The 26,011-nt window shown below is 57.4% G+C and overlaps 1 protein-coding gene and 1 long non-coding RNA gene across 4 annotated transcripts in view; one reads left to right on the forward strand and one right to left on the reverse strand.

Annotated features, from left to right (window-relative positions):
* Positions 1-2,317: 2,317 nt before the first annotated feature.
* Positions 2,318-26,011, reverse strand: part of COL2A1 (collagen type II alpha 1 chain) — a 31,070-nt gene continuing 7,376 nt past the window's right edge. For all 3 annotated transcript variants that reach the window (XM_082742154.1, XM_082742153.1, XM_082742152.1), the window contains 47 exons: positions 25,298-25,375; positions 24,631-24,675; positions 24,474-24,527; positions 24,019-24,072; positions 23,189-23,242; positions 22,747-22,800; positions 22,565-22,618; positions 22,215-22,259; positions 21,634-21,687; positions 18,569-18,613; positions 18,128-18,181; positions 16,615-16,713; positions 16,265-16,309; positions 16,074-16,172; positions 15,866-15,919; positions 15,398-15,505; positions 14,979-15,032; positions 14,799-14,897; positions 14,590-14,643; positions 14,075-14,173; positions 13,633-13,686; positions 13,196-13,249; positions 12,836-12,889; positions 12,584-12,637; positions 12,330-12,374; positions 12,094-12,192; positions 11,767-11,874; positions 11,401-11,454; positions 11,076-11,129; positions 10,664-10,717; positions 10,280-10,333; positions 9,856-9,963; positions 9,258-9,311; positions 8,777-8,830; positions 7,875-8,036; positions 7,578-7,685; positions 7,259-7,366; positions 6,986-7,039; positions 6,723-6,830; positions 6,454-6,507; positions 6,190-6,297; positions 5,882-5,935; positions 5,366-5,473; positions 4,722-5,010; positions 4,061-4,248; positions 3,395-3,637; positions 2,318-2,905 (listed from right to left, as the gene is read on the reverse strand). In XM_082742154.1, the coding sequence (XP_082598280.1) occupies positions 2,759-2,905; positions 3,395-3,637; positions 4,061-4,248; positions 4,722-5,010; positions 5,366-5,473; positions 5,882-5,935; positions 6,190-6,297; positions 6,454-6,507; positions 6,723-6,830; positions 6,986-7,039; positions 7,259-7,366; positions 7,578-7,685; positions 7,875-8,036; positions 8,777-8,830; positions 9,258-9,311; positions 9,856-9,963; positions 10,280-10,333; positions 10,664-10,717; positions 11,076-11,129; positions 11,401-11,454; positions 11,767-11,874; positions 12,094-12,192; positions 12,330-12,374; positions 12,584-12,637; positions 12,836-12,889; positions 13,196-13,249; positions 13,633-13,686; positions 14,075-14,173; positions 14,590-14,643; positions 14,799-14,897; positions 14,979-15,032; positions 15,398-15,505; positions 15,866-15,919; positions 16,074-16,172; positions 16,265-16,309; positions 16,615-16,713; positions 18,128-18,181; positions 18,569-18,613; positions 21,634-21,687; positions 22,215-22,259; positions 22,565-22,618; positions 22,747-22,800; positions 23,189-23,242; positions 24,019-24,072; positions 24,474-24,527; positions 24,631-24,675; positions 25,298-25,375 (3,933 nt within the window). In that variant the 3' untranslated portion in view covers positions 2,318-2,758. The remainder of the gene's footprint in view (positions 2,906-3,394; positions 3,638-4,060; positions 4,249-4,721; positions 5,011-5,365; positions 5,474-5,881; positions 5,936-6,189; positions 6,298-6,453; positions 6,508-6,722; positions 6,831-6,985; positions 7,040-7,258; positions 7,367-7,577; positions 7,686-7,874; positions 8,037-8,776; positions 8,831-9,257; positions 9,312-9,855; positions 9,964-10,279; positions 10,334-10,663; positions 10,718-11,075; positions 11,130-11,400; positions 11,455-11,766; positions 11,875-12,093; positions 12,193-12,329; positions 12,375-12,583; positions 12,638-12,835; positions 12,890-13,195; positions 13,250-13,632; positions 13,687-14,074; positions 14,174-14,589; positions 14,644-14,798; positions 14,898-14,978; positions 15,033-15,397; positions 15,506-15,865; positions 15,920-16,073; positions 16,173-16,264; positions 16,310-16,614; positions 16,714-18,127; positions 18,182-18,568; positions 18,614-21,633; positions 21,688-22,214; positions 22,260-22,564; positions 22,619-22,746; positions 22,801-23,188; positions 23,243-24,018; positions 24,073-24,473; positions 24,528-24,630; positions 24,676-25,297; positions 25,376-26,011) is intronic.
* Positions 15,459-16,607, forward strand: LOC309870088. The gene is made up of 3 exons (XR_014314484.1): positions 15,459-15,532; positions 16,095-16,180; positions 16,577-16,607. It is a non-coding gene; the product is annotated as an uncharacterized lncRNA (long non-coding RNA).

The raw sequence follows: 26,011 nt of genomic DNA on the forward strand, positions 1-26,011 counted from the left end.
AGGCAAGGGAGGGAAATGCTGCCTGCTACCTTCTTTGTTCCTGGAGAAGTCTCCCAAAAATCCCTGCTCTGCCAGCACACACTCGGAGATTAGCAAACAAATCTCCCTCCCATATATACCCCAGGCATTTTTCAAACTACTGCTTCTATGCTGTATCTCAGCAGGGCTGTTTGTATGCTGTCTCTTTAAAGGTAGGGACTCCATTCCCTCTACCCTCCTTGCCCTCCCAGAGCTGAGCCTGATTTTTAAAGTTCCAGGTATTAAGCCCCACTGATTGTAAAAACTATAGAGTTTTGTCCCCGTGGTTTTTAAAGCCAAATGTTACAGGAATTTGTTTTCCCTTTACAAGTTCCCCACACCAGGGATTTCTGATGCAAGGGTCTGTTCTCTCCCCTCTCCTCACCCGTTGCGTCCCTCCTTCCTACAGACAGTCCTCTAAATCTGTTTAGTTCTGGACCATATCTTGGCCCTTTCTACCATTTCTGATGTGGCCTTCTCTACATTTAGCTACAGAGAATCTGTTCTGCTACTATTTGTGTCATTTTCTGGGTTATTTACTGTGATGTGGATGTTTCTAGATGTATCTGTGGGATACATCTGTGGGATAGTGAGCTTAGGGTCCTCTTACTCTGCAGTCTTCTCCAGAAGTAACTATAAGTAAGATTCTTCATTCCCTTGACTCATAAGATTCTGTGTCCCTTCACACGATTAGAAGGGAAACCAATTTCAGAAGTTTTGATTTACTCAGGGTCCAGGTCACTTGAGGAAGTCTGAGCTCCAGCTCCTAGTTAAAGCCTTTTAATACCATACCATTTTTTATGAATATGAGGGATCTCATTTTAGTAAGCCAGGTCTGTCCACTGAACCCTGCTGGGATCAGGAGAGGCTATTCTCAACAGAGAGAACTTTTGCCTTTCCTGGGGCATCAGGGATCACAGGAATTAGTGACAGAGCTGGTTGTTCTCACCTTCCCCTCTAGGCTGAATGGGGGAAAAAGGAGCAGTGGTAGGGAGCCCAGCACTGGCAACCAAGGATGTACATTTTGCTGTGACCACAGACGAAGCCAAGGGAGGCTTTCAGTGTGAGTTCATGGAGGGTAGTTCCAGGGCAGAGTGCAGCTCCCCGGTTCAGCTCTACCTTTGTCTGTGGAGTCCTCAAAGCGGCCATATGCCCCACTGCTCTCCCCTGGCCCACATTAGCTCTCTTGGCAGATGGAAGGGTTACTTTTAAATTAGGCGATAGCTTTTCCAGTTAGGTATTTTAACTTATGTTTTCATCTTACTCTTTTAGTTTGTCATGAATTAGCCCTGCTAAGCTACTTTACTGAACAAATTTTACACTGTACATTGAATAGTAACACAAACAAGTCCAACAAAAATGTCTTAGGTATTTTTACTTTGTTGTTTCTTCAATAGGAAAGCCATCTACCTTCATCTGGAGGAAGTGGGAGGCAGGGATGAAGACAGGGGCAGAGAAAAGGATGGTCCTCAGGTTTAATCAGCAGTGCCAGGTATCTTTTGAAATGTATTTTATAAATTACTACCATTGTTGATTTTGATTGGTTTCGTGTCTCCCACCCACTGCACACATCACCACCACCACGCCCTCTAGTGGGGAAGGCGGCCGTTTCCTCGTTGTGCCACACAGGAGTCGTTGGAAAGCAAGGGACCCCTGATGGTAGGGAGAAATGGGAGGCTATCCATTCATAAGGCTGGTGTTGGGAGGAAGTCCATGGAAGCTTTAAGTGCAGGCCCAGGAAGCAGAGACAGGAGGGCGAGGAGGGAGCATGAAAGTGGAATAAAGGGTAGGGATAATCATGTAACACTTCCACCTCTTCTTGACCTAGAGTCTTAAAGGAAGATACAGACAAATAGATCACCAAGACTGGCTGATTGTGTACACAGGTTCCTGTGGACTTGCTCCCTGCCCCTCTTCCCCAACTTCCCCAACCCTCCCTTGGGAGCATCTCTGTTCTCCCTTATCCAGCAAGACGTGACCTGCACACTTTCCCATCCACATGCCCTAGAGGTGTGTTTTGTGTTTACTCAAGAACAAGTCATGCCTATATTTTCTGCCCCCCCCCCCTTCCCAAATCTTGGCCTCTGGTCCCAGTTCCTTCCTGGGTTCCAGGCAGTGTGAAGGTTACAAAAGGAGGCAAGTATGTGTTTGTGTGAGGTTACTAAACCAGGCAATGTGACTCTAGTGACCTCCCTCCTGGTTGAAATGTCTACAGAAGAAGGTCTTAGGATGGCCATTTGGTCATGTCTACAGAATCAAAAACTAAGGGAAAATAAAGAACAAAGCACAGGTCAAAATGTACTTTCCAATAATTTTTTTGTTTTTAATATCAATTGATGTTTTAAAAAATACAGAGGTGTTTGACACAGAATAGCACCATTGTGTAGGACACACTCAGTTCCTGCGCCCAGCATCTGAAGGGGGCTCTTCTTGCCTGGGCTGGGGACAGTCACTCAGGGGGGCGTTAGACTCACACCAGTTAGTTTCCTGCCTCTGCCTCGACCCAAAGGTCTTACAGGAAGACAATAAATAAATAGAACACCGAGATTTTATTTTGCAGTCTGCCCAGTTCAGGTCTCTTAGAAAGAGAGGGGAGAAAAGTCCACACTGTGAGCGGGTGGGGTGAATGGTCATCAGGTCAGGTCAGCCATTCAGTGCAGAGCCCTAGAGTGACTGCGACTGGAAAGTACTTGGGTCCTTTGGGTTGGCAATGGATTGTGGTGTTTGTGGGTTCGAGTTTTTACAAGAAGCAGACAGGCCCTATGTCCACACCAAATTCCTGCTCGGGCCCTCCTATGTCCATGGGTGCAATGTCAATGATGGGGAGACGTGAGGTCTTCTGTGACCGGTACTCGATCAGAGTCTTGCCCCACTTACCGGTGTGTTTCTAGGGGAGAAAGAAAGGAGACACTGTCCAGTGCCAGCTGCCCAGGACCCCAAATTTGAGCCTCATAGAGCACAAAACACAAAACGTGCTCTGAGGCTCTCCTGACCTCTCTTTGGCTTGCCAGAGCCCTCTCCACCTCAACTCCTGTCCCTGCCAGCAAGACCCCCTCCATGCTCCCCTTCTGTACTGGCTTCCTCCCCTATAGTGACCCTCTCTTCGCTTCAACCTGTGGGCTGACCCACAGACCCACAGACCCACAGTCCTACGGGGGTAACTGACATGCTGGGTTGGGCTTCTTTTCCCTGAGCCAAGAGAGGGAAGAAGATAGAATAGCACCCCTCCTTTACCTGTGCCTCTGCCCATCTTCTCTGCCTAACCCCTCAAGCTCACACCTCTGAGGAACCCATCATTTTAGGCCTGCACCAGCTGTGGCCTGCCCTTGGCCTCAGGTGGCCCATCTCCGTGGAGGCTCCAGCCAGCCCGACTCACCGTGCAGCCATCCTTCAGGACGGTGTACGTGAAGCGGCTGTTGCCCTCAGCCCGGATCTCCACGTCATTGGAGCCCTGGATGAGCAGGGCCTTCTTGAGGTTGCCGGCTGCCTCGTCCAGGTAAGCGATGCTGTTCTTGCAGTGGTAGGTGATGTTCTGGGAGCCTTCAGTGGACAGCAGGCGTAGGAACGTCATCTGGACGTTGGCAGTGTTGGGAGCCAGGTTGTCATCACCATAGCTGAACTGTTCGGGCAGAGAAGAGTGGTGTGAGGCCCAGGGACAGCATCCCATGGGATCACGATTAAAGCTACTGTCCCTCCCGGCGCCTGGGTGGCGCAGTGGGTTGAGCCCCTGCCTTCGGCTCGGGTCATGATCTCAGGGTCCTGGGATCGAGTCCCACATCGGGCTCTCTGCTCAGCAGGGGGCCTGCTTCCCTTCCTCTCTATCTGCCTGCCTCTGTCTACTTGTGTTCTCTGTCTGTCAAATAAATAGATAAAATCTTAAAAAAATAATAATTAAAAAAAAAAAAAAAAAGCTACTGTCCCTCCCTTCCTCCTAAGCCCCAGAGAAAATGGGTGAGAGTGTGGGTGGGGTGCCAACAACTCGGATGCAGGAAGAACACAGTCTGGAGGCGCCCTCTCTGGCCCAGAGAAGTCAGGTACTCACGTGGAAGCCGCCATTGATGGTTTCTCCAAACCAGATGTGTTTCTTGTCCTTGCCCTTGCTGCTCCACCAGTTCTTCTTGGGAACGTTCGCTGGGTTGGGGTAGACGCAGGTCTCGCCAGTCTCCATGTTGCAGAAAACCTTCATGGCGTCCAAGGTGCAGCCCTGGTTGGGGTCAATCCAGTAGTCTCCTGCGAGGGGGGAGGCGACATCCTTTCAGGACTCAGACAGGCAGACCCTCCCAAGAGGGCCAGGCCTTCCAGGGAGAGACAGAAAGGCTTCTGGGGACACAAGGGACAGAGGCACTGGTGGCGAGGGCCACGAGTGGCCAAAGGAAGGACAGATGCAGAGATCTAGGAGCAAGGAGACCCAGGTGGGAAAGTCTGGTGTTAAACAGGGGTGTAAGCCAAAGGGCAGGTGCACCAGGCCTGCCTGGCGGACAGAGCTCCCCCCACCATTTCCCATCTGCCATGTGGCCATGGCAGGACAGGGCCCGAGCTGCATCTTCTCTGCTGTGGGATGGAGGCTCAGCCATCTGCCAGAACCTTCCAGGCTCGGCTCTGCCCTGTGCTCAGGGACGCCTCCTCCCTTGTTCTGCAAGGGCCCCACCCCGCTGGCTGACTTCCTGCTCTCTGGGGCCAGGGCTCCCGCCTCACAGGCTCACCGCTCTTCCATTCAGGGTGACAGAGTTTCAGGTCCCGGCAGGTTCGAGCAGGGTTCTTGCGTGAGCCCTCGGGGCTGCGCAGGCTCTCGATCTGGTTGTTGAGGGACTTGAGCGTGGCGTCCACCTCGGCATCGTGTTGTCTCAGGTCACCAGCTGGCTGGTCGGCCCGCATGTACTGCAGGGGGTCGGGGCCCTTCTCTCTCTGGCCGAGGCCAGCAAAGGCAGACATGTCGATGCCAGGGCCGGGGGGACCTGGAGGGCCAGGGGGCCCGGGGTTTCCAGGAGGACCCTGCAGTGGGAAACAACGGTCAGCTGGGGATCGTTGGGACAGGCCCCTCCTGGGTACATCTCCTCCTGCTAGAATATACTAGAGGGTCTTCTTCCAGTCCCATGGGTGGGGGAGGACTATGGAAGGCCAGGACCAAGAAAATCCTAGCACCTTCCCACTTCTGCATCAGCCCCTCTCTTCTTGGCCCAGTACCAAGCATGGATCCTTTGAATGTCCCAGGAAGACCCAGCATAAAGGATGCTATCATCATTAGCTATAGGCTGATGCCCTCAAAGAGACTCTTGGCCCCAGAGCACACAAGCTTCTTGGACACTGGGGACAGCCCAGACTGCAAGGAAGGGGTCAGGACACTTACAGCAGGGCCAGTTTCGCCTGACCGTCCACGGGGGCCAGGGGGCCCGATGGGGCCGGGGATTCCATTAGCACCATCTTTGCCAGAGGGACCAACAGGGCCAGGAGGACCCTGCACAGCAGGAGAGAAGAGCAATCAACGAAGGGACAGTGGGAGGGCGGGGTGCCACTCGGGGGGCCATCCTGCGGTGAAGCCCCGCAGCTTCACGCTTCTCCGTCACAGAGCCCAGCTGGGTCTCCACTCGTCCAAGAAATAGCAGGGTGGCCTCGTGGCTCTCCTACCAGCCTAAGCTCCTCGTTGTCAGATCCCATTCCTGGGGGCCCATCCAACAGCCGGAGCTGTGGTCACATTCACCCAGCCTGTAGACCCAGGGGCTTTTCTCGCTGCGGTCACCCCAAGCCAGTCCTACCTCCACTGTGGAGTGAGGCCCTCTGAGCCTGAGGCCTCCCTTTTGCCCGCATGCCTGGCCAGTGCCTGCCCCCCAGCCTCCCAAGGAAGGGCTCACTCCATCTCACTTACTCTAGGACCAGAAGGACCAGCAGGACCAGAAGCACCTTGGTCTCCAGAAGGACCCTATGCAGAAGGAAGAGGCAAAGGTCAGAGGTCAACACAGACAGGGCCTCGTCTACCAGGGTGGGAGGCTATCTTGAACATACCCAGGACATATTCTACTCCCATTCCCTTTCTACTTTCTTGGGGTTGGCGGGAGGAGCAAGTCCTGGAAATTTCCTGGGGCGATCCCAAGTTGACTGAGCAGCCTGGGACCCTCAAGTGGGCTCTGATCAGTGGGAGGCACTGGGGAGCCACGCATAGACAACAACACTCACGGGGGGACCAGGCAGACCCTGCAGACCGGTGAAGCCACGGTGTCCCTTCAGTCCCCTCTCGCCAGCCTCTCCAGCTTCTCCTTTGTCACCTCGGGGACCTTGAGGGCCCTGGGAACAAGACAGACAGAGGTCGGGTCAGGTCAGCCAGGCAGGAGTATGCTGTGGGCCTCACCTGAGCCAAGGAGTCCTGGAATCCCCAGGGTCTCCACTGCCCTCCAAACCTGGCCTCATCGGGAACCCAACAGAGGACACACAGATACTCACTGGGATTCCCCGGGCTCCAGCCGGTCCTGCGGGACCCATGGGGCCTTGTGCACCCTGTGAAGGAGAGTGTGGAAACAGCGTCAGAGCAAGGGTGGGACAGGGAGGGTCCTCCCTGGCATCTTCCTGTGGCTGGGCACCGAGGTTGCAGCTCCCATGGCCCAGAGACCTCCCGGACCCAGGGCCTGGGGATCAGGCACATGGGGGTGAGCTCCCAGCTCACTTGGCCACCCCCCTCCACTTCCAGCTTTTACTGAAGTAGGGATACTTACAGCTTCTCCTCGGTCTCCTTGCTTTCCAGTTGGGCCAGCAGGGCCAGGAGAGCCAGGGGGCCCAGGAGCACCGGGGGCACCCACCGCACCGGCCTCACCACGATCACCCTGTCAGGAGAGAGGTCTTAGGCTTAGAGATTATTCCAGAACAGACATGGAGAAAATGTCCTTCCAAACCAAGAGGACTCTAACCCTACCCTGCCACTCCAGGCAGAGCTGTTAGACCTCCCTTTCCCACTGCACAGAGACCCCCAGACACTCACCTTGACTCCAGCCGCGCCATCTCTGCCAGGGGGGCCGTCAGCACCAGGGCTTCCCTGGGCAAGGGAGATGAGATGCCATGAGAGCTGCCCCTGCCCGGCCCCCATCTGCTTACCCACCCTGCCCACGGAAGCCCTAGGCTCGTGCCCTTCCATTCAGCTGCAGCTTCAGAAGCTCCCCAAGCTTCCTTCTGCCTTCTTCCCCGGGCACTGGTTCTGCGTCCCTGGGCCCTCTCTCCCTGTGAACAGCCACCCCCTGGGCATCCCGAGGCTCACCTCTCGTCCGGGTTCACCAGCAGGACCGGTCAAGCCAGGAGGACCCACGGGACCAGGGGGGCCTCGGTCACCAGATGCACCAGGAGCTCCCTGCTTACCAGGCTCACCCTGGAGGGACAGTGACAGGGACAATGAGTGTGCACTCGAAAGAATCCCGGTGCAGGACCCGCGGGGCCTTCCCAAAGAACGGGCTGACAGAGGGAGAGCTTGGAGGGTGTGGAGTGGGCGGGAGCCTCAGAGGGTGGTGGTGTTTCTGCAGGACAGTGTGCGGAGCTGGACCGGGCCCCACTCCCCAGAGGAAGGGGCATCCGTCACTCACCGATGGCCCAGGCAAGCCTGGGAATCCTCTCTCACCGCGCTGCCCCGGTAGACCAACGATACCCCTCTGGCCAGCCAGACCTTGGGGACCTGGAGGACCATCAGGACCCTAAGAGAGAGGAGATGGGAGTGAGAACGTGAGCTGCGACCTCGAGTGACCCAGCCATCCACAGGCACCAGCCCTCTTCCCACCCGAGCAGCGGCCCCTCCCCGGCAGCAGCCCCTCCCCAGCAGCCCCTTCCACTCTGGGCGCTGTGAGCTCCAGAGACTCCCCGGCCCCGGCCTGTGAGGGACTTACAGAGGGACCGTCATCTCCGGGCTCTCCCTTCTCGCCAGGGGGTCCAGCAGGACCTTGGAGACCAGGGTCACCGGCACGGCCAGGGGGGCCACTGTCTCCTCGAGCACCTTTGGGACCATCTTTTCCAGAAGGACCAGGGGGCCCAGGGGGCCCAGGGTTTCCCTAGAAAAGCCATGCAAGAAAGGAAAACTCCTCTTACCCTGCTCCATCCAGGCTGCCAAAGCCCAGGGGTGGCCATCTTCCCCTGGCGCTCCCTCCGCATGAAGGACAGCCTGACCCCGACCCAGTGCATCTCTTCCATCCTCTCTCACCCGCGGGTGCTATGAGCAGCCAGCCCAGGCTTCTTCAGCCCTTGAAGTTGCCTTTTCTGCTCTACTTGGATTTCCTTCTGCCTGTTCCCTCTGGGCCTCAATCGCACTGCTCCTTCCTAAACAGCTGGAGCCCGGCCCCTCCTAAGCCTAGGTCTGTACTCCCCCTGCAAGGGGTGGTGGTGAGCTGGGGGATGTCCCCACGTTGCCTCCCTGGCAAGCTCCAGAGGGGCAAGATGCAGAGTTTGTAGAGGCCCGGAGCGCAGAGCCTGCTCTAGAAATGTATCAAGGTGACGATGCCTGCCTCTCCTGTCCCCGAGCCAGAAGTCTGAGGGTCCAGCCCAAGTCAGCATGGAGGGTTTCCCTTGGCTAGCCAGAGGGTCACAGCCCCTGCTCCCAGCTGGTTATGTGGAGAATAGGTCCCCACGATCAGTTAACTAACTACTTGTCCCTGGAGTGGGAACAGGTACCAAGGGAGGCGAGCCAGCCTGGGCTCTTTGGGTCCCTGCTGCAGGGCTGCACTGGCCTCCTCAAGTCCCTTCTGAGTCTCTCATGCCAGAAGGAAAGCAGGAACCAGCCAGGAGCGTCACTTACATTGGAGCCTGGGGGTCCGACGCGGCCAGCAGCTCCAGGGAATCCGGTGGCTCCCTGTGTGAGGGGAAGAGAGGCCGTGAATCCCACAGGCCCTCTGGAGGCCCAAGACTCAGATGGCAGTGGGTCTCAGAGACTGTTGTGCCAAGCGGCAAGGAGAGCCAGCGAGGGGGAAAGGGCCCGTGGGGTCTGGCCCTGGGTCAGGAAGCTGCAGCTTCCCTGCCTCCAGTTCCTACAGGGGCTGCCTAGGACCAGAGACCCCCGAGGACCACTGCACACCAGCGGCGAGGGGCCCTCTCCCCTGGCTGTGGGATGGGCTCAGGCTGGGGGCAAAAGCAACACGGAGAAAGGAGGAGTTGGGTCAGTCCCAGAACAGCAGCGCCTAGGCCTTCTTTGTGAGATGGGCCAGAGTGGAGGCGTGGGAGAAGCTGCTGCCCCCACAGTCCCCTCCACCCCACCTGGTGGGAAGGGGGACATGACTCACCGGAGGACCTTGAGCACCTCGGGCTCCTTTAGGACCAGTCACACCAGTAGGACCCTGGGAAGGAAGGAGGGAGGAACACAGTGAGGCCCAGTCGTCCAGAGGAGGGCTATGAGCTTCTGGGCGTACGGCCTGTCTGATGCCCCCAACAATGGACGCCGGAGAGCTAAGTTGTCAAAGGTGTAGCCTTTGTGGCTGGAGAAGCCATCACAGAGGGGCCTGCTACCCCTGCCAAGACAGACTCACATACTAGAAGACCTCAGGGAGGAAGGGCCCATCTGGCACCTGCAGAGCTGGGCCCATGTCTGTGCCATCCCGCCCCAGAGCCTGGCTGCTGTGTCCCAGGCTCTCTGTCCTCAGCCTGCCCCCCAGACAATGAAAGTCAATTTAGCTACTTTTAAACCTTTATCCCTGAGCAGAGATTCCTCCTACAATCTCTCCCTTCTGCGGCTGGGGCAGCGTCTGCCAGGCCGAGAGGCTGAGACTCAGGGGGGCTACACCTAGGCCTTCTGGCTACTCTCTGCCTGTCTGCACCCCTCCCCCATACCCGGACAGCCCTGCCCCGTGGGAACACTTCCTGAGGGAGCTCACTGCTACTCACCTGAGGCCCAGGAGCTCCAGAGGGGCCCTGAGGACCCGGGGCACCAGCATCACCTTTCTGGCCGGCCTCTCCTTGCTCGCCCTTGGCCCCTGGCTGGCCATCAGCGCCCTGTCCCAAGGAGGAAGAAGTGGGGGAATGAGAGGCAAGCCAGATACTGGAGGTTCTTCCGAAAGGGCCGGAGGCTCTGGGTGAGTGGGTGGGTGGGTAGGAGGGTTGGTGAGCGGGTGAATGAGTGAGGATGTGTCTGCCCTGGCCTGAAGGCTGCTCTAAGATGGGATTGTGAGGTCAGTGTAGAGGTGCAAGGAGAGAGGGAAGAGGCCACTTCCATGTCCTTTAAATTCTGCTCCTCCCGCCCCCATAGGACGGTGCCTTCAGGTTTCAAGCAGGCCTGAGCAGAGGGCTGGGAGAGAGGGTGGACACTCACAGGAGGACCTGCGAATCCAGCGGGCCCGGGGGGTCCAGTCTCTCCACGTTCACCCTGCGAGAGAAGGGGCCCATTAGCAGTAAGGCCCCATGCCCGCCTGCTTCTGTCCCCTCCTGGAAGCCAGCCTTTGCACAGCCACCCCCGAGGGAGGACCCCCAAAGTAGCCTCCAGGAAGTCCTGTCCTAAAGACAAGGGACGCAAGTCAGAAAGCCTCTCTTGGTCAGAGCATCTAGCAACCTGAGGCCCTCCACGCTGACCACACCATGCAGAGGTCTTTCACATCTCTCCTCCCACCCCGAGACCCAAAGGGCCATGCTGCAAGGCGGAGCCGCTTCTCTGCTCCCGGCCCTGGAGACAGGACCAGCTTCCGGGGCAGATACTCACCGGAGCACCGCGAGCACCAGCGGTTCCTGCAGGACCGGGAGGGCCAACTTCTCCCTAAGGCGGGGAGGGGGGACAAGAGCCATGCATAAGGGATGGGGGTGCAGGGGGGCCCTTCAAAAGCAAAGTGCATCCAAGAGGCCTCACGAGGGATGGTCGGTTTTCTCCTTGTTGCTTCCAGCCTGCCTTCCTGGGGCCTCCGCTGAACGCAGGCCTGCTACCGACCCCACTCCCTGCGGTGGCTCCGCGGGACAGGGCACACAGCCAGACACTCTGCTCTTAAGACTCCCACCCCTCGCTGCTTGCAGCCCCCACTAGGCAGGAGGGGCCAGCTGTGAGTGAGGAGGAGAGAGAGCCGTCTTTGGCAGCAGGTGGAGAGGTGTGACGTGAAGGCGAGCCAGAGGAAGGAACTCACCTTCTCACCATTGGCACCAGCGGGGCCAGGGGGGCCAATGGGACCAGTCAGGCCCTGGGGAGAAAGGAGACAAATGTGAGGAGACAGAAGAGTTGACCAGGGATGTGCAGGCAGCAGGGAGTCTAGGACTTCACACCTGCTGGGCCTTGGTGCACCTTCCCACACCCCTAGAACTCCCAGTTTTGTTGGGAGAGTCCCCAGAGCTGCCCAGTCTGCACAACTGAGAGGAGCAGGGGCTGCACGCACATGACACCCTCCTGTCCCCAGAGTGCAGGGCTGGAGACCTGTGGGGTCCCCAGGGCACCCACAACCAGCATTCACTTACTCGTCCACCGTCCTTCCCGGGGGCTCCCTCGGGGCCTTTCTCACCAACGTCACCCTGTGGGATAGAGAAGAAGGGCCACCTCAGGGGGGGGGGGTACTCCAGCCCAGTCTCCCCCTCACTGAGGCTGCAGGCGGAGCTCAGCCCCCAGCCCAACAGGATTTGCTGTGGGTTCAGGGTGTGAGGAGGGAGACAGGGGCGTGGGGAGGGTGTCACTAAGAGGCAAACAGAAGCCCAGAGGGGTTTCCAAGAGCCTCAAGGCGTTTAACTAGGGACCTCCCCACCCAGGTGCTGTGGGGAGAGGGGGAGGGGTGAGTGGGGGGCAGGGAAGCTCAGCTTTGGGGGAGACACGGTCACCCTGGTACTCACCCTGTCTCCCTTGGGCCCAGCGATGCCAGCTGCTCCCCTCTCACCGGGCATCCCTTGCAGACCTGGAGGGCCTTGAGCCCCAGGGGGGCCAGCCGGGCCGGATGCACCCTGTGGGGCGGGGGAGGGAGTCTGTGTTGGACGGCACCTGCGCAGGATCCCAGCACCCAAGCCTCCTTTCCTTCTCTTCCTCCTCTGCCAACCCCCTTTCTGTTTTGTCTTCCATCTGCCCTCCTCCAATATTCTTTTCTCCTGAGTACTTCCCATTCTTCCTTCTCCCCCAGCAGGGCCTCCCAGGCTGGCCCACACAACCCCAACAGCCTCACTTACTTTGGGACCGTCCGTGCCGGGAGTGCCGGGGAGGCCACGGGCGCCCTGGAGGCCCTGGGCCCCGGGAGAGCCACGTTCACCTGGGAAACCTCTTTCACCCTGTGGTAGAGACACCATGGAGCAATCACATAAGAGAGGGGGCAGAGGCCCAGGGAAAAGTGGGGGTGGCGGGCCGAGCACTACAGGTGCACTGACAGAACGGCCAGAGGGGACTACCAGAAATGGCCGACACTCACCCTGGGACCCACGAGGCCGGGGGCTCCAGCTTCACCGGGAACACCCTGGGGAACAAAAAAGGATGTGAGAGAGAGCAAAAGATTTTCTGTCCCCCATCCAGGGCAGAGCAGCCCTTGCACCAGAGGCTGAGCTCGGACTGTCCTCTGTGGAGGCTTCACAGGGCCCCTGGAATCCTCCTGCCCTTGCTTCCTGGGCATCAGACGAGATCTTCCCATTTAATTTGGTTTGCAGGTTCAAAGAGCCCCGTACTTACCTGGTCACCTGGTTTTCCACCTTCACCTGGGGGACCAGGAGGGCCAGGAAGTCCCTAGAAGACAAAGTGGCATGCATTAGCAAAGGAGTGAGTTTACTGCCCCAGCCCTCCAGGGAGCCCCAGCACTGGACAGAAGCCAGGATGGTAGGAAATCCTCATCCCCTCCGTCTCCCTGAGGAGGGATGCCTGCTGCAGCCCGCAGAGTCCTGGACACAGGAAGAACAGAAGAGAGAGCCCAGTCCAGCCACTTACCTGGAACCCAGATGGCCCAGGAGCACCCTGCTCGCCTCGTTCACCAGCAGGTCCCTACAGAGGGAAACAAAGGTGGCCTGAGCCAGGACTGCAGACTTGGACAGCCTTGGCCAGAGAGGACTGCAGGGGCAGTAGGAGGGCTGCCCACGGAAGCTGGGCATGCGTGCGACCCTCATTCTTCTCCCACTGATGACCTGCACCCCTGAAATGGCGGTGGGATGCACACTGCCTCGGCTGAGGGCAGGTCTGGTGTCTCAGGAGAGTCCAGATCCTCATCACACCAGGTGGGCCTGAGTTCCCTGGCCCCGTACCACTACCCCCATGCCCCCTGGGCCTCCCAGAGGTGAGGCAGGGACTTACGGCGGGTCCGGGGGGTCCTGCAGCACCTGTCTCGCCATCTTTGCCGGGAAGACCCTGAGAGAAGAGAAAGGAGTAATGGCATGACCCACGTCCTTCAGTTCTGCAGATCCCAGTGCTGAGCAGGTACGCTAGGTGGCCCAGAGACTCCAGACCTCCGTGATCCCCCAACCCAAATTCCATTTCTACCCTTTTCTTTCCCAGGGCCACTCCATTTCCCAGCCTTTCTCAGTGTGGGTGTCTTCCTCCTATCCCTGGGCTTCTGACCAAGAGCAGCCAGAAGTCTCTTTGTGTGGACTCCCAAAGGGCCCAGAGCTGTAGGGGTGCTGCCACAGGAATCCCCCTGCTGACGAGGACTCCGGGAGCAGGCCAGGGGCTGCGGCTCCCTCTGCGCACGTCCAACTGGCACCAGCACCGGGACAGGGAGGCAGGTTACTTACTCTCAGACCAGGAGCGCCGGGCAGTCCCTTCTCACCAGCCTTGCCAGGTTCACCCTGGAGGAGAAAGGGCAGGACCATGGAGGGAGGGTTGTGGTGGGAGAGGCGGGTAGAGTGGGCTGAGGAGCCTGGGGCTTGGGGCAATAGCCTGCGGGAGAGCAAAAGCTCAAGCCAAGGGTTCGCACCCCCTTTTCTGCTTGGGAGTGTGATAGCACTGCCCCGTGGACCTATGTCACGGCTGAGGGGCTCTGAAGCTCTCAGGAGCCCCAGGTTCCCCAGATCACATGCACTCCTGCAGGACACAGAGGCCCAGGCTGACCAGGGCACCGGGGCTCCCACTCATAACTGTCCATGGGTAACTATTCAGGAGCCGCTCCTTTCTCCAGGGGGCGAGGAGGGAGGTCACACGGTGCGGAAGGAAACAGAAGGGCAGGTTGTGACTTACGTTGGCACCTTTGGGGCCAGGGAAACCCATGACACCAGGCTGCCCACGAGCGCCCTGAGGACCTGGAGGACCAGGGCGACCATCTTCACCAGGGGCTCCCTGAAAGAGAGGACAGCATGGTCAGAACGTGGACACTCTGACCACCTCTGTCCCTCCAGCATCTACCAAGTGCCCACCACGTTGGCAGCATGGGGCTTGCGGCGCTGACCATGGTTTTGGCCAGCAGCCCACACCACACGCGCAGACGCTGCCAATAATAAGGCAGGCTTCAGTGAGGAGCGGCACCCCTAGAAGTGCACACCAGGCTTTGTCTTCCTCCAAGGAAAGGCCCAAATGCACGAAAAGGTAGCCTTTTCAGAGCTCCACACCTGACCTGATGCCTGCCATCAGCCCCTCTCCCCAATTCTCATAATTCACAAGCTGCCCCCACCCAAAATCCTGTCTCTCATACTACCTGCCTCCCCACAGATAGCCCCCCTCCAACTCCTCCCAACAGTTCCAGATGGGAGACTTACAGAAGGACCAACTTTGCCTTGAGGACCAGCATCACCGGGGCGACCAGTGAGACCCTTTGTTCAGGAGAGAGAGAGAGAAGATGGGTGTCAGGGAAGATCCCAGGCCCTCCCAATCCCGGCCGCACAGGGTTGGAGGGGGCAGGTGGGTTAGGGCACGGGGACTTGGCTCAGAGCTGGAAGTCAAGAGCAAAAGCAGCTCGGCTACTCACCCGGGCTCCAGGAAGGCCGGGCTCTCCAGGACGGCCAGGGTCACCATTGGCTCCTTTGGGACCAGCAAGGCCACTGGGCCCTCGCTCTCCAGGGGCTCCCTACACAAAGGGAGTCAGGGAGTCAGCAGGAGGCCATCTCACCAGCACTGCAGGAACCCCAGCCCCTCGTCCCCCACTCACCTTGGGACCTGCCAGACCATCCTGACCTGGGAAACCACGGTTACCAGGAGCGCCCTAGAAGGAAGTGGGAGGACAGGTAGTGAGTTAGAACGGCCCCTGACCCAATTGCACAGAGCACCTCGCCGGGCTTCAGGAGAGCAATCCCACCAACCCACAAACCACCATTTCTACGGCGGGCAAGATTCCGAGAGATTAACTTCTCAGGCCTGTCCCGGGGAGCAGCTCAGACTGCTTCGTGCCATCCTGGTGGGGGGGGCGGGTGGCACAAATAAGCAGGTTCCCTGTCCCCGCGGCAGTGAGCGGAGAAGAGCGGAATCTGATACTCAGGCCACAGGACTTGGCCAGAACACAGAGCCGCAAAGACAGTTTCCCCATCCAGGACACAGCCCACGGAAAGTGCAGACTCCCAGCCCACTCACTCTCTCTCCAGGGGGACCGACGGGCCCAGCACCACCGGGCTCTCCACGGGCTCCTCGTTTGCCTTCTTCACCAGCAGGACCAGGGGCTCCTTGGGGGCCAGCAGGGCCCTGAGAACCACACAAAAGAGAAACGGGGTGAGTCTTCATGGGGTGCCGGGTGGTCACTGGCCTGGCAGGTGGGTGGGAGCAGCCTTGGCTATTGTTTCAAGGCTGGGGGGACGGGGAAGGGGGGCCGTAAAGGATCGGCTCAGGGAGAGCAGAAGTGGCTCAATGGGCGAGTGAGGGTGGAAAGTTGAAACTGTTCCAACTGCTCAAACCAAAGATGAGAGCTTAAGCTGCATCAGCTTCTCAACCTGTACCTCCCCTCCTCCCGACACAACCTGAGGGGTCCCAGATCAGGGGATGGGGCTACAGAGGAGCAGGGCTGGGGGCTGGTCGTGGGCCCGAGACTGGTGGGCAGATACTCACAGGTTCTCCCTTGGGGCCTTGTTCACCCTTGAAGCCAGCAATACCAGGCTCGCCCTTGGGGAAAGAGAGAGGCAGGTTATTGCAAGGGGTTCCCTCCACAGACCCACCCCCCACCTCCCAAGGATGCCGGCGTGAGCGCAGGAAGGAGGGATGGCAGGGTCTGACTCCAGGGGTATTGGTGGGACTTGAGGTTCATGCTGGGCCTTACCGTCTGACCTTTCGGGCCCAGAGGACCAGTTGCACCTTGAGGACCAGGTGGCCCACGGGGCCCAGGGAAGCCAGGGGCACCAGCAATGCCAGGAGCACCCTGTTGGCGTGAGTAGAAGAGAGGAGCGTCAGGAGAGGGGCAAGGAGGCACTGACCCTACCTGCAGGAGACAAGTCCCAGGGCCACACTCACAGCAGATCCTTTGGCTCCAGGAATTCCATCTGTTCCGGGGTTACCCTGAAAAAGGAGGCAGTGTCATTACAAAGTAAGCAGCAGAGAGTAAGCCCCAGCCACCTCCCTGCCCTCCCAGGCTGCAGATTCAAGAACTGTCCAGTGCAGACAGGGTCCTGCTGGGTGTCTCAAGGGGAGGCCAGGGTGGAGGAAACATGTCCCTAGAGTTCAGGATGCAAGTGCTGGGCCAAAATGAAGGTTTGGTGGGTGGGGCTCTAATGGGGGCCCCAGTTCTCTCAGAGGTAAACAGAGTCAAGAGCCTCCGGGCCACAGACCCCAGGTACTTCAGGCCAGAGGAAAGCTGCACTTACGGAGGCACCAGCCGGTCCGGGGGACCCAGGAGTACCAGGTTCACCTCGAGGACCTTGAGCACCTTCGGGACCGCGAGCACCTGTGGGGCCAGCTTCACCCTGGGCAAAGACAGAGGGCAGGAATGAGAAGGCAGGGGGCACAGACCTCTCATGGGCCAGCCACAGGCATGCACCAGCAAGCCAAGTCCCATGCATGTGCCCACTATGCACGTGTGCAGGCGTGTTCCCATATGTTCCTACCTGTTCCCACAAGGCCCCCTTCCCCAAGAGAGCTCGCCAACCTGACGACCTCGCCCCCTCTGACTCCTGCGCTCTCCGTGTCCCCTCCACACCATGACCCTCCGCGGCAGGGGCATGAGTCCGCGCTGCCCAGCGGGCACCGTGCAGCCCAGTCAGCACCCCTCAGCAAGGTCCTGCTGGGGTCCCGTCCCCCCAGGCAGTGCCGTGGACTCATGGATGAGCAAGCGTGGTGGGCAGCCTTTCCTTCCACCACCCCCCTCTACGCCCCCATGCTTGTCTGGAGGAAATGGAGGCCCTTGGACAGCTTGGCTCAGGGAACCCCTCCACTCGGATCAGGCTGTGGCCAGGCCAGCTTCCAGCAAGCCAGGCAGCCTGGATAAGAGCCAGCTGGGCCAAGCACCCTGCTCCCCCAGTCCGAGGCAGCCCCCCAAAATGGCCTCTACTTCCACTTTCCCTTTCTTTCCTAAAAGGCACGAGTGGCCGGCCTCCAGGCTGTGTGGCTCGCAAGGGGCCTTGCGGAGGGCTGCTGACCTGGAGGCAGGGCACACCCGCCTCAGGTTTCTTCTCAGGACGCTCTTGCTTCACTTTTGCAATTATTATTTCTAAAGGTCAGGCCCCCTCACCTTCCGCTGTCCCTCTTCACAATGGGTCTCCTTCACCCAGCTCCAGGGCCTCAGACACTGTCTGGTTGCCATGGAAACCCGGGGAGGGGAAAGGCAACCTGATGCCAGTGACTGCGGGGAGGCTCCTTATTCATCTCCAGAGAGAATTCCCAGGGAATGCACACACCGTGTGCACCAGGGTCCCCCTAGGGCCATAGGGACCTTTCCCTGAACCCACCAGCCTCTCACCACCCCCATCAATCCTCAGAAGCACTCTGTTAGCCCTGCTGGGCTGGCCGAGCCCCCCAGCCTAAGCAGGAGCCCTCTCCTGCACCCCCACCCCCACCCCACCCCCGGCCCCATCCTCCAGCTCCCTCTGGGGTGTAGGGTTTGCTGAGCTTTGCTTTCTTCCCTTCGGGTCCTGGTCTTCTGCCCCTCCCAGATCTCCAGAGTCTCGCCAGCCACCGTTTCCTGCCTTCCCCAGTCTTGGGCTGGACCTGTCTGTCCAGCTCTGTATCCTGCCTGCTTACTCTCCCTTCCAGCTGGGGGCTGGGAGATGCAAGGTCCTTCCTTGCCTCCAGGAGAGCAGCAGTGGGTGGGGTGGGAGACACCCCTGAGAAGGGAAGGGGGGACTGTCCGCAAGAACATGGGAAAGGGGGTAGGGCACGTACCTTGGCCCCGGGAGCACCAGGGAAGCCAGGACCGCCAGCAGGACCCACGGGACCCTGGAGGAAGGAAGGAGGGGGAAGGTGAACACCAATTCTGGGTAGTATTTCTCCAGCTCGCAAAGTGAGCCACCCCCACACCTCACATTCCTTTGCTCTGCACCCCTTGTGGCTCCAAGTCCCTGGATGAAAATTATCCCCATGGCCCGTGTCCCGGAGCCTGGCTTCCCAAGGCAAAGCCTCTAACTAACTATACACACAGGGAGACACAGATGATTCTCTGACCTCCCGATCTAGCCCTCCTCAAAACAATGCCAAAAGCGTGGCTAAGACAAATGAACCACACGAGGGTTATCCGCACACGAGGGTAATAGGGAGAAAGCGCTCCTGCTCCTCCATCTTAGAAGGCTCACCCCGCCTGCTCCAACCTGGCTGAAAGGCACTTACCGGTGGGCCTGCGGGGCCTGGTTGGCCATCGTTGCCTCGGGCACCCTGTGAGTGGGGAGAAGGAAGCAGGCACAGTGAGAAGCCCCATAGGGCTGGGCCTTCCTCATCCACAGCCCATCCCACCAGAAACCTCGGGCAGCGCTGGGGCCTGGGGCCCCCAGGGAGGAGGGGGAGGCTGGCCGGGCCCAAGTGTGGGAGCAGCTAGGAACCCTCTGTCGTGGCTGCAAGAACATGGGCTGTGGGGCAGCAGTGGACAAAGCCTGGGCGATTTCCTCACTAGTCCATCATTTCTGAAACTTTCATTTGGAACCCAAATATCCCCAACTTCAAGGCCAAGTCTTCATTTAAAGACTCCGCGAATTGAACCAAAAAAAAATGAAAGAGCCAAGCAGCAAACCTAACTCAATTCTTCCCACCTGCTTGCAGCGGGAGACACTTTCAGGGGTTTGGTTAACCTCCTTAGTTAAGGCTTGGTTAAGGCCTCCCTGTGGTTAACACCAGGATACCTCTGGGATCCACCCCCTTGCCACCTCCACCAGACCACCGGTTCCTAAGGAAACACAGATGCCCGCAGGATGTCTGGCTCTGGTGGGAAACAGCCCTGTGAGGGGGCAGGGCACTGGGCTAAGCCTGAGGACCACATCAGAGTTCATGCCTGAGAGTCCATGACACTGTTAAAATAAGGCTGCCAGTTCTTTCTCTCATGGACAAGTTTTTTGTGTCTTTTTGGTAAAGATTTATTTATTTATTTAAGAGAGACCCCACATGCTAGTTGGGGGGGGGTGTCTTCAAGCAGACTCACTGCCCACTGATGAGCTTGACCTGGGGCTCAATCTCATGACCCATGAAATCATGACCTGAGCCAAAACCAAGAGTCAGACACTCAGCCGAATCACCCAGGCACCCATAGGACCAGTTTTGAGGGTTTCTTTTCCACAGGTTTAGGGTGAGCACTCCCCAGTTTCTCTCTCAAAACCCCTCAGGACCTCAGGAACCTTTACCCAAACTCCAGGAACCATTAGGCCGGACAGAGCTACGTCTGGGCCCTGGTCCTTGGCAGGGGACCAGAGCAGGCCAGAAGGCTACCTTTCACAAGGCGAGGTCCACCTGCCTGCCCCTGCCCCTGCTGGCGTGCTAAAGAAAAAGGATGCTTTAGGGGGAGCTCCTGTTTTAGAAAAGACTCAAATCTTCTTCCTGGCTATGGTCCATTTCTCCTGACGGAGACTCTCCAAATTGGCATTAAATAGGAAAACAAGAGGAGATTGGACAGAAAAAAAATGTCAGAGGGCACATGAAGCCTCAGCATTGGCCAGAGCCCCTTCTGGGCCAGGCTGGCTGCTTTGGGAAACTCTGGAGCACCCTCCCCTCCAGGGGTTGGCCAGAGGAGAGGCCTGGGGCCCAGCATGAGCAAGGGGAAGCTGAGCGCTGCTCCAGGAGTCCTGCGCGGGGCCAGGCTCCATGGCTCTGCCTACAGCACGGCTGGGAGAGGGCACCGTCTGGCCCAAGGGGGGCACGTGACCACAGCCGGCAGAGGCCAACCCAGCCCAGTCCCGGGCCCAGCCTGGACACCAGGCCTCCACTTGGAACTATGTGACGTTGTCAACTTTCTATGCCAAATCCTGTGCCCCGCCTGCCAGACAGACTACTGTAGGGCCAGGAAGCAGCAAGGCAGAGCAAGGAGGAGGAAGGACAGACATGCAGCTCATCTTTGCCCCTCAGGGGGTGCAACCACAGTGGTGGCAGGCCTGGCCAAAGAGCCACAAGCCAGGTCCCCATAATCTGCAGAAATCGCAGTGTTTCTTGGCAGCCCCAGCGCTCTCTGATCCGCTCATGCAAATTGACTCCTGGATAAGGCACCTGGGCAGGCTGACAAATGGGGGTCCAGGCTGCCTATTATTTCCCTGGTCTGCTTTTGAGGGACATTTCTGCCAAACACATGCATTACATGGAAAGCAGCCGAGGGAGTAAAGCTGGTTTACTTGGGCCAACCTGGCAAGGGCCTGTGAGGCGGGGCCTCGGAGGTTGGGTGGCTGGGGTATGAGCCCAACAGAAAGCTCGGTGTTTCTTGAACATGGCTTTCATCACATTCCTCGCCTGACCAAGCACCCAGAAGGGCTCTCTACTGCTGAGGGAGCAGAGCTAAACTCCCACAGCTCCTTTCTCCTCAGGCCACAAATCTCCTGCACATGCCCTTCCCCTCCCACATCAACAAGAAGCCGCTAGAGTCTGAGGCTGCCAAGCACCACCTGAAGCGATTTAACCTTTCTGGGCCTCAGTTTCTTCTTCTCTCTTGGGGAGACAAGGGGTGCCTGGGTGGCTCAGTCAGTTAAGCGTCTGCCTTCTGCTCAGGTCATGGTCTCAGGGTCCTGGGTGCAGTGGTGTTGGGAGTCCCTGCTCAGCAGGGGGGCTGCCCCTCCCTCTCTCTCCTCCCCTCCCCCTCCCCAAGCCCCTGCTCGCTCTCTCAAATAAAGATATAAAATCTAAAAAATAAATATATGTGCTGCCGAAGTGAGCACAAAATCTAAAAAATAAATAAATAAAATGGGGAGAATGGTAGAATCTACACAGGATTTGAGGGAAGATTAGCTGAGACGGAGCACATGAGGTATTGACCCCAGGAAGTGGTGCCTGAGCCACCGGGGCCACAGCGTCGCAGCCCCATGAGTTGACACGGGATGGTCAACACTTTTCTAGAGCATCATCTCAACCACCGGAAAGAACAAAAAGTAGCTCAGCACAGTAGCCAGTTGAAGTCTGTCCATAAGTTCAAACTGGACGGACAGGGAGCGTGTGGGGGCTCAAAAGGGAACGACCCGAAAAATCCTGATGGCTCAGGGGGAGTCCCTCCCCCACCAACCAACCCTTCCACAGCGCAGCCCTGTCCTTTGTCCTTCAGCTGTGCAGACCGGGGCCTGGGAACTCGTGCCAGGCACACTCAGATGGGATGGCCACACTCTCTACGCCTCATGGGGCTGTTGGGAGAATCAAGGTCAGCCCTAGAGGAAAGTGTCCTGTAAACTCCAAAGTGGGGACCACGTGGTGGCTTTGGCCTTGTCATTACTCACTGCAGCACCAGCAGGGCCAGTCCGTCCTCGCTCACCGGGCAGGCCTCGGGGACCCTGGAACACACCAGAACAGCATAAGCATGAGCTGACTCACGGACACTCCACCTGTTCTCAGCAGACACCACAGGGGGGCAGCAAGGGCTGATGGCGGGGAGGGAGGTGCCGTGGCCCCTGATGATGCCTTCCCAGCTTGCCTAGGACCCCCCGCATCTCATCTAAGGCATTTCTGCCCAGACAGAACCATCGACACTCCTGCTGGCACCATTGGGAGGCTTGTCACTGACATATCTTGCTTCAAGCCACAGATGAACTCCCCAAAATGTGGAAAAGAAAAGCAATTTTTAAAAACTGAAGCCCATCTTAGCGCACGGCTATGGCAAGGAAATGTTGGTGAACCTTGAACAAATCATCTATTCAATAAATGTCCCTTTTCTATCTGATCACAGTGAGATCAGATCTACAAAGCTGAGTATCTCCTTTGCACAAAGGGAACAGTTTACACAGAAGAACCATCAGCTGGCTTTTAGAAGCTGGTGGGAGGGGGTCTGGAGGCTGTCCCGAGGGGCGATAGTCATACTCACCATTGGGCCTGGAGAGCCATTCTCTCCGGGTGAACCACTCTCTCCCTGGGAAAAAGATGCATAGGGTCAGTGAGGGGGTCCCCAGTGGCAGCCCCCAGAAAACTCCCGAGGAGGAAGCCAAAAGCTCTGGTCAACTCAGTTAGCACCAAGACCCCCAAACCTCAGTTTTGAAATGGACAATTCCCCGAGTGCTCCCGACCTGCCCTTCTTCCAGCAGGATGCAGGCTTGGCTGTCCCCAGGCAAAGCTGTTCTATGCTAACCCACTGGCTCAATAACATCTCCCTGACCGGAGAGAGAGGAGGGTCATGGCCTCCCTCTGTCCCCACCCCATGTGCTCCTCCATCCTTACCTTCACACCTGGAGCCCCAGCTTCTCCCTTAGCACCATCTAGACCTGGGTAGCCCTAGAGGACAAGAGAAAACATCCCATCACATTTCTGGAAAACCCTTTAAAGAAGATTCATGCCCCCCGAATGCTTTTCTCTCCCCTGGGCAATACCTCCCTTCCAGCACCCTCATCCACAATACTTACTCTGTGACCCTTGACACCAGGAAGGCCTGGGGTTCCCGGGAAGCCGCGAGCACCCTGCGGTCCAAAGAGGAGATGTTCAAGGCAGAGCAGAGGGCAGAGTCCAGGCTGCCCTGCTCTGCTCCAGAACCTTCGGAGCCAACTCCCTCAGGCCAGCAGGGCAGCCAGAAGCCCAGCACTCGGGTCGCAGAGCCCCCATACCACACCTCACCCCAGCTTAGGCAAAATGGGTTTAAACCAGAGCTGCCCGGCATCCCCCCACCCTGTGGGCCTGTGTGAGGATCCTATGCGTCCACACGGAGGGGTGATGTACGTATGGGCTGTTGGAATCCCGTGTTAGAAGGGAGCTAGCTGAACTGGACGCGCTGGGTGGGAGGCCACTGCCTTAGCTGCAGAGAGGGAGACTCGGAACAAGGTTTGCAGCTGGGAAAGGGGAGCACTTTACCTGAGGGCCAGGGGGGCCTCTTTCACCAGATTTCCCAGGCTTTCCAGCTTCGCCCTAAAGGGAGAGAGATGTACGTCAGCTTCCCCACAAGACAAGTCAGCCTGGTTGGCCCGCTCCGGATCGCGTCTCTCTTCCCCACCCGGCTTCTGTGCCTTCGCCCACGTGCTTGCTCATCTCCCCCACCTCCCCCAGAGTCCAGGCTTCAAACGCCTTTCTGGGTCACGATGTATTCTTTTGGAGAGCTGCTCACTGTGTGGGCAAACATCTGCATCTGGACCAGCCTGCAGCTTCCCCAGAGAACTTTCCTCTTCTCCTCCTAAGCCCTGCAGACCCGGCTAGCGCTGCCTCACCCGGAGAGACTTTTACCATCTAATGGGATTCATAAGAATAGCTCGAGAGCCAACTCTTGTCTCTTCACTTCGTCTGTATCCTTTGCAGACATCCTGACGCGGGCTGTGCTTTTCCTAGCTCATTTACAATTAAGATAATGTTGGGCTGTTGAGTGTCTTCCTTTTGTTTTCCCTTCATGACATCTTTTCACTCTCCTTTCTCCCATTTCTCAATTTCCCTTCCTGGAGCTAATGATATTTTAATTATTTCCCTTCCCAGTGGGTCCAAAGCAGTCCCCAGGCACTCGTAAGCTAAGCTGCAAGGGGCAATGTAGACAGTAGACAGGGTCTGAGGCTCTGATGGACCAGTCCTGCTCCTAAGGACACCTCTACCCTGGGCCAGGCTGAGGGCATTTCCACACCCCTGCCCCCATAGACACCCCCCTCTCCACACCCTTCCAAAGGAGGCAGCCACTCATCGGACCACTTGGGGGTACTCACATCATCACCAGGTTTTCCAGGGGGGCCAGGAGGACCACGGGGGCCCATGGGACCCTACAAACGAAGTGAGAGAGTTTCTGAGATCGTTGGAGGGGGAATGATGCCTTATTAGTAGACCAAATTTGGGAACTGCAGCCTTTGGAATCTAAGTTCTCCCATAAGGAAGAAAGATGGAGGCTGGAGTTTGGGAAGCCTACTCAGTGCTGAGAGAAAGCAAGAGGGCAGAGCTGATCATACTGGAAGGCAGCAGGCAGCACGGGCCAGGAGTGACCCAGAAAGGGGACTATTGTAACAGAGTTCCTGTTGGTCTTTGCCACCTGGGCTTCTCTGGGAGAGATCCCTGTGGAGCTAAGAAGTGGCATTTTGGGGTCCTCCCCTGGGAAAACTCAGGGCAGTCTTGGGGTCTGCATGGTACATTGCTGGAGCCCCCCCCCAGGGGGAGCGCAGGTACTCACAGAAACTCCGGGTTCCCCAGGTTCACCAGGGTTGCCTTGAAATCCTTGAGGTCCCTTAAAAAGTAACATGAGCACACCAAGTTAAGCCCACAAACTGACACATGAGAGCTTGAAAAAGTGTCTGCACTCCCGCAGAGCAGAAAGACCCAGTACTTACAGGAGCACCGGCAGGGCCTGGAGGTCCCCGAGGTCCCATGGGGCCCTGCAGTGAGAGGAGGAAGAGGGTTACTGGAAGTGATGCGCCAGCAGCCACCAGTGTGCCCCCACCCCACAGCCAGCAGCCCAGACAAAGGACAAAAAGTTACTCTGTGGGCAGGGGGCCTGCAGTGGCTGCTCCCTCTCATTTCCCACTCCCTGCGCAACAATCTACTTATTTATAGGCACCATTTGGATAGAGAAGCTGGCCTTGCTTTCTCCTGGCCTGCAGCCATGTTTACTAAAGTCTGAGTTTCATTTAGCTCGTGCCAAGTCGGAGCTGCAGGGCTGAGATTTCCTGCTGGAAGTCTGTGGGTGCTGGAGGACAGTGGCTGCTGTCTGCATTCTTCAGTTCTCATTCCAAGAGCAACAGTGACTGGCCTTCCAGCCTCAACCTCCATGCATCTCGCCATCCTCATTCTTCTTGGTCACTCCGGCGCGTCATTGGAACTGGCACCCATCACCATTAAAAACCAAATGCTTTGGGCTGACCCCATGGGAGGTTACATAAGTGAGGGAGAAGAGCTGCTCTAAGCAATTATCTGTAACGTAAGGTTGTCAGATTCTCTGGCTCTGCTAAGGGCCACCTCCTGCCATTTTGGCTGCAAAAACCCCTTGTCTTTTCTTACCATTGGCCCCTGCATCACTCCCATCTGGGCACCACCAGCCTTCTCATCGAATCCTCCAGCCATCTGGGCAGCGAAGTTCTGCAAATAAACTCAATGACATTAGAAGACTGAGAGGCCCCAGGTTGTTCCTTCTCATCTAGGTAAGCTATAAACCAGGATAGGGGAAAAAAACCCTCTATTTTATTTTATTTATTTATCTTGAAGATTTTATTTATTTATTTGACAGACAGAGATCACAAGTAGGCAGAGAGGCAGGCAGAGAGAGAGGAGGAAACAGGCTCCCCTCTGAGCAGGGCTCAATCACAGGACCTTGGGATCATGACCTAAGCTGAAGGCAGAGGCTTTAACTCACTGAGCCACCCTGGCACCCCAAGCCAAAACTCTATTTTAGATAAACTAATTATTGCAGACTAACTGCATTGGACAGAATTGCCAATGATGCCTGAAAAATCATTCTGGAAATGCGTTAGGAGATTCTGGCATAATCTTTTCCCTGGGAGATACAGAGCTATTTGGAGGAGTCTCAGTTACCTGCATTCCATTGTATGGAATTATTTTTAAAATTCTAATATAGTAAATACATTGTCTGACCTACATTGAGAAATACAATTAAAATATTCCTCTTAAAGTTTTTTTTTTTTTTTAATTCCCAGGCATTTAATGCCCAGCAAAAGACTAAAATCAACTGCCTTAAAATATTTCAGGCAAGGGAAA

This window comes from Mustela nivalis (assembly GCF_964662115.1).
Source record: "Mustela nivalis genome assembly, chromosome: 7".
Lineage (NCBI taxonomy): Eukaryota > Metazoa > Chordata > Mammalia > Carnivora > Mustelidae > Mustela > Mustela nivalis.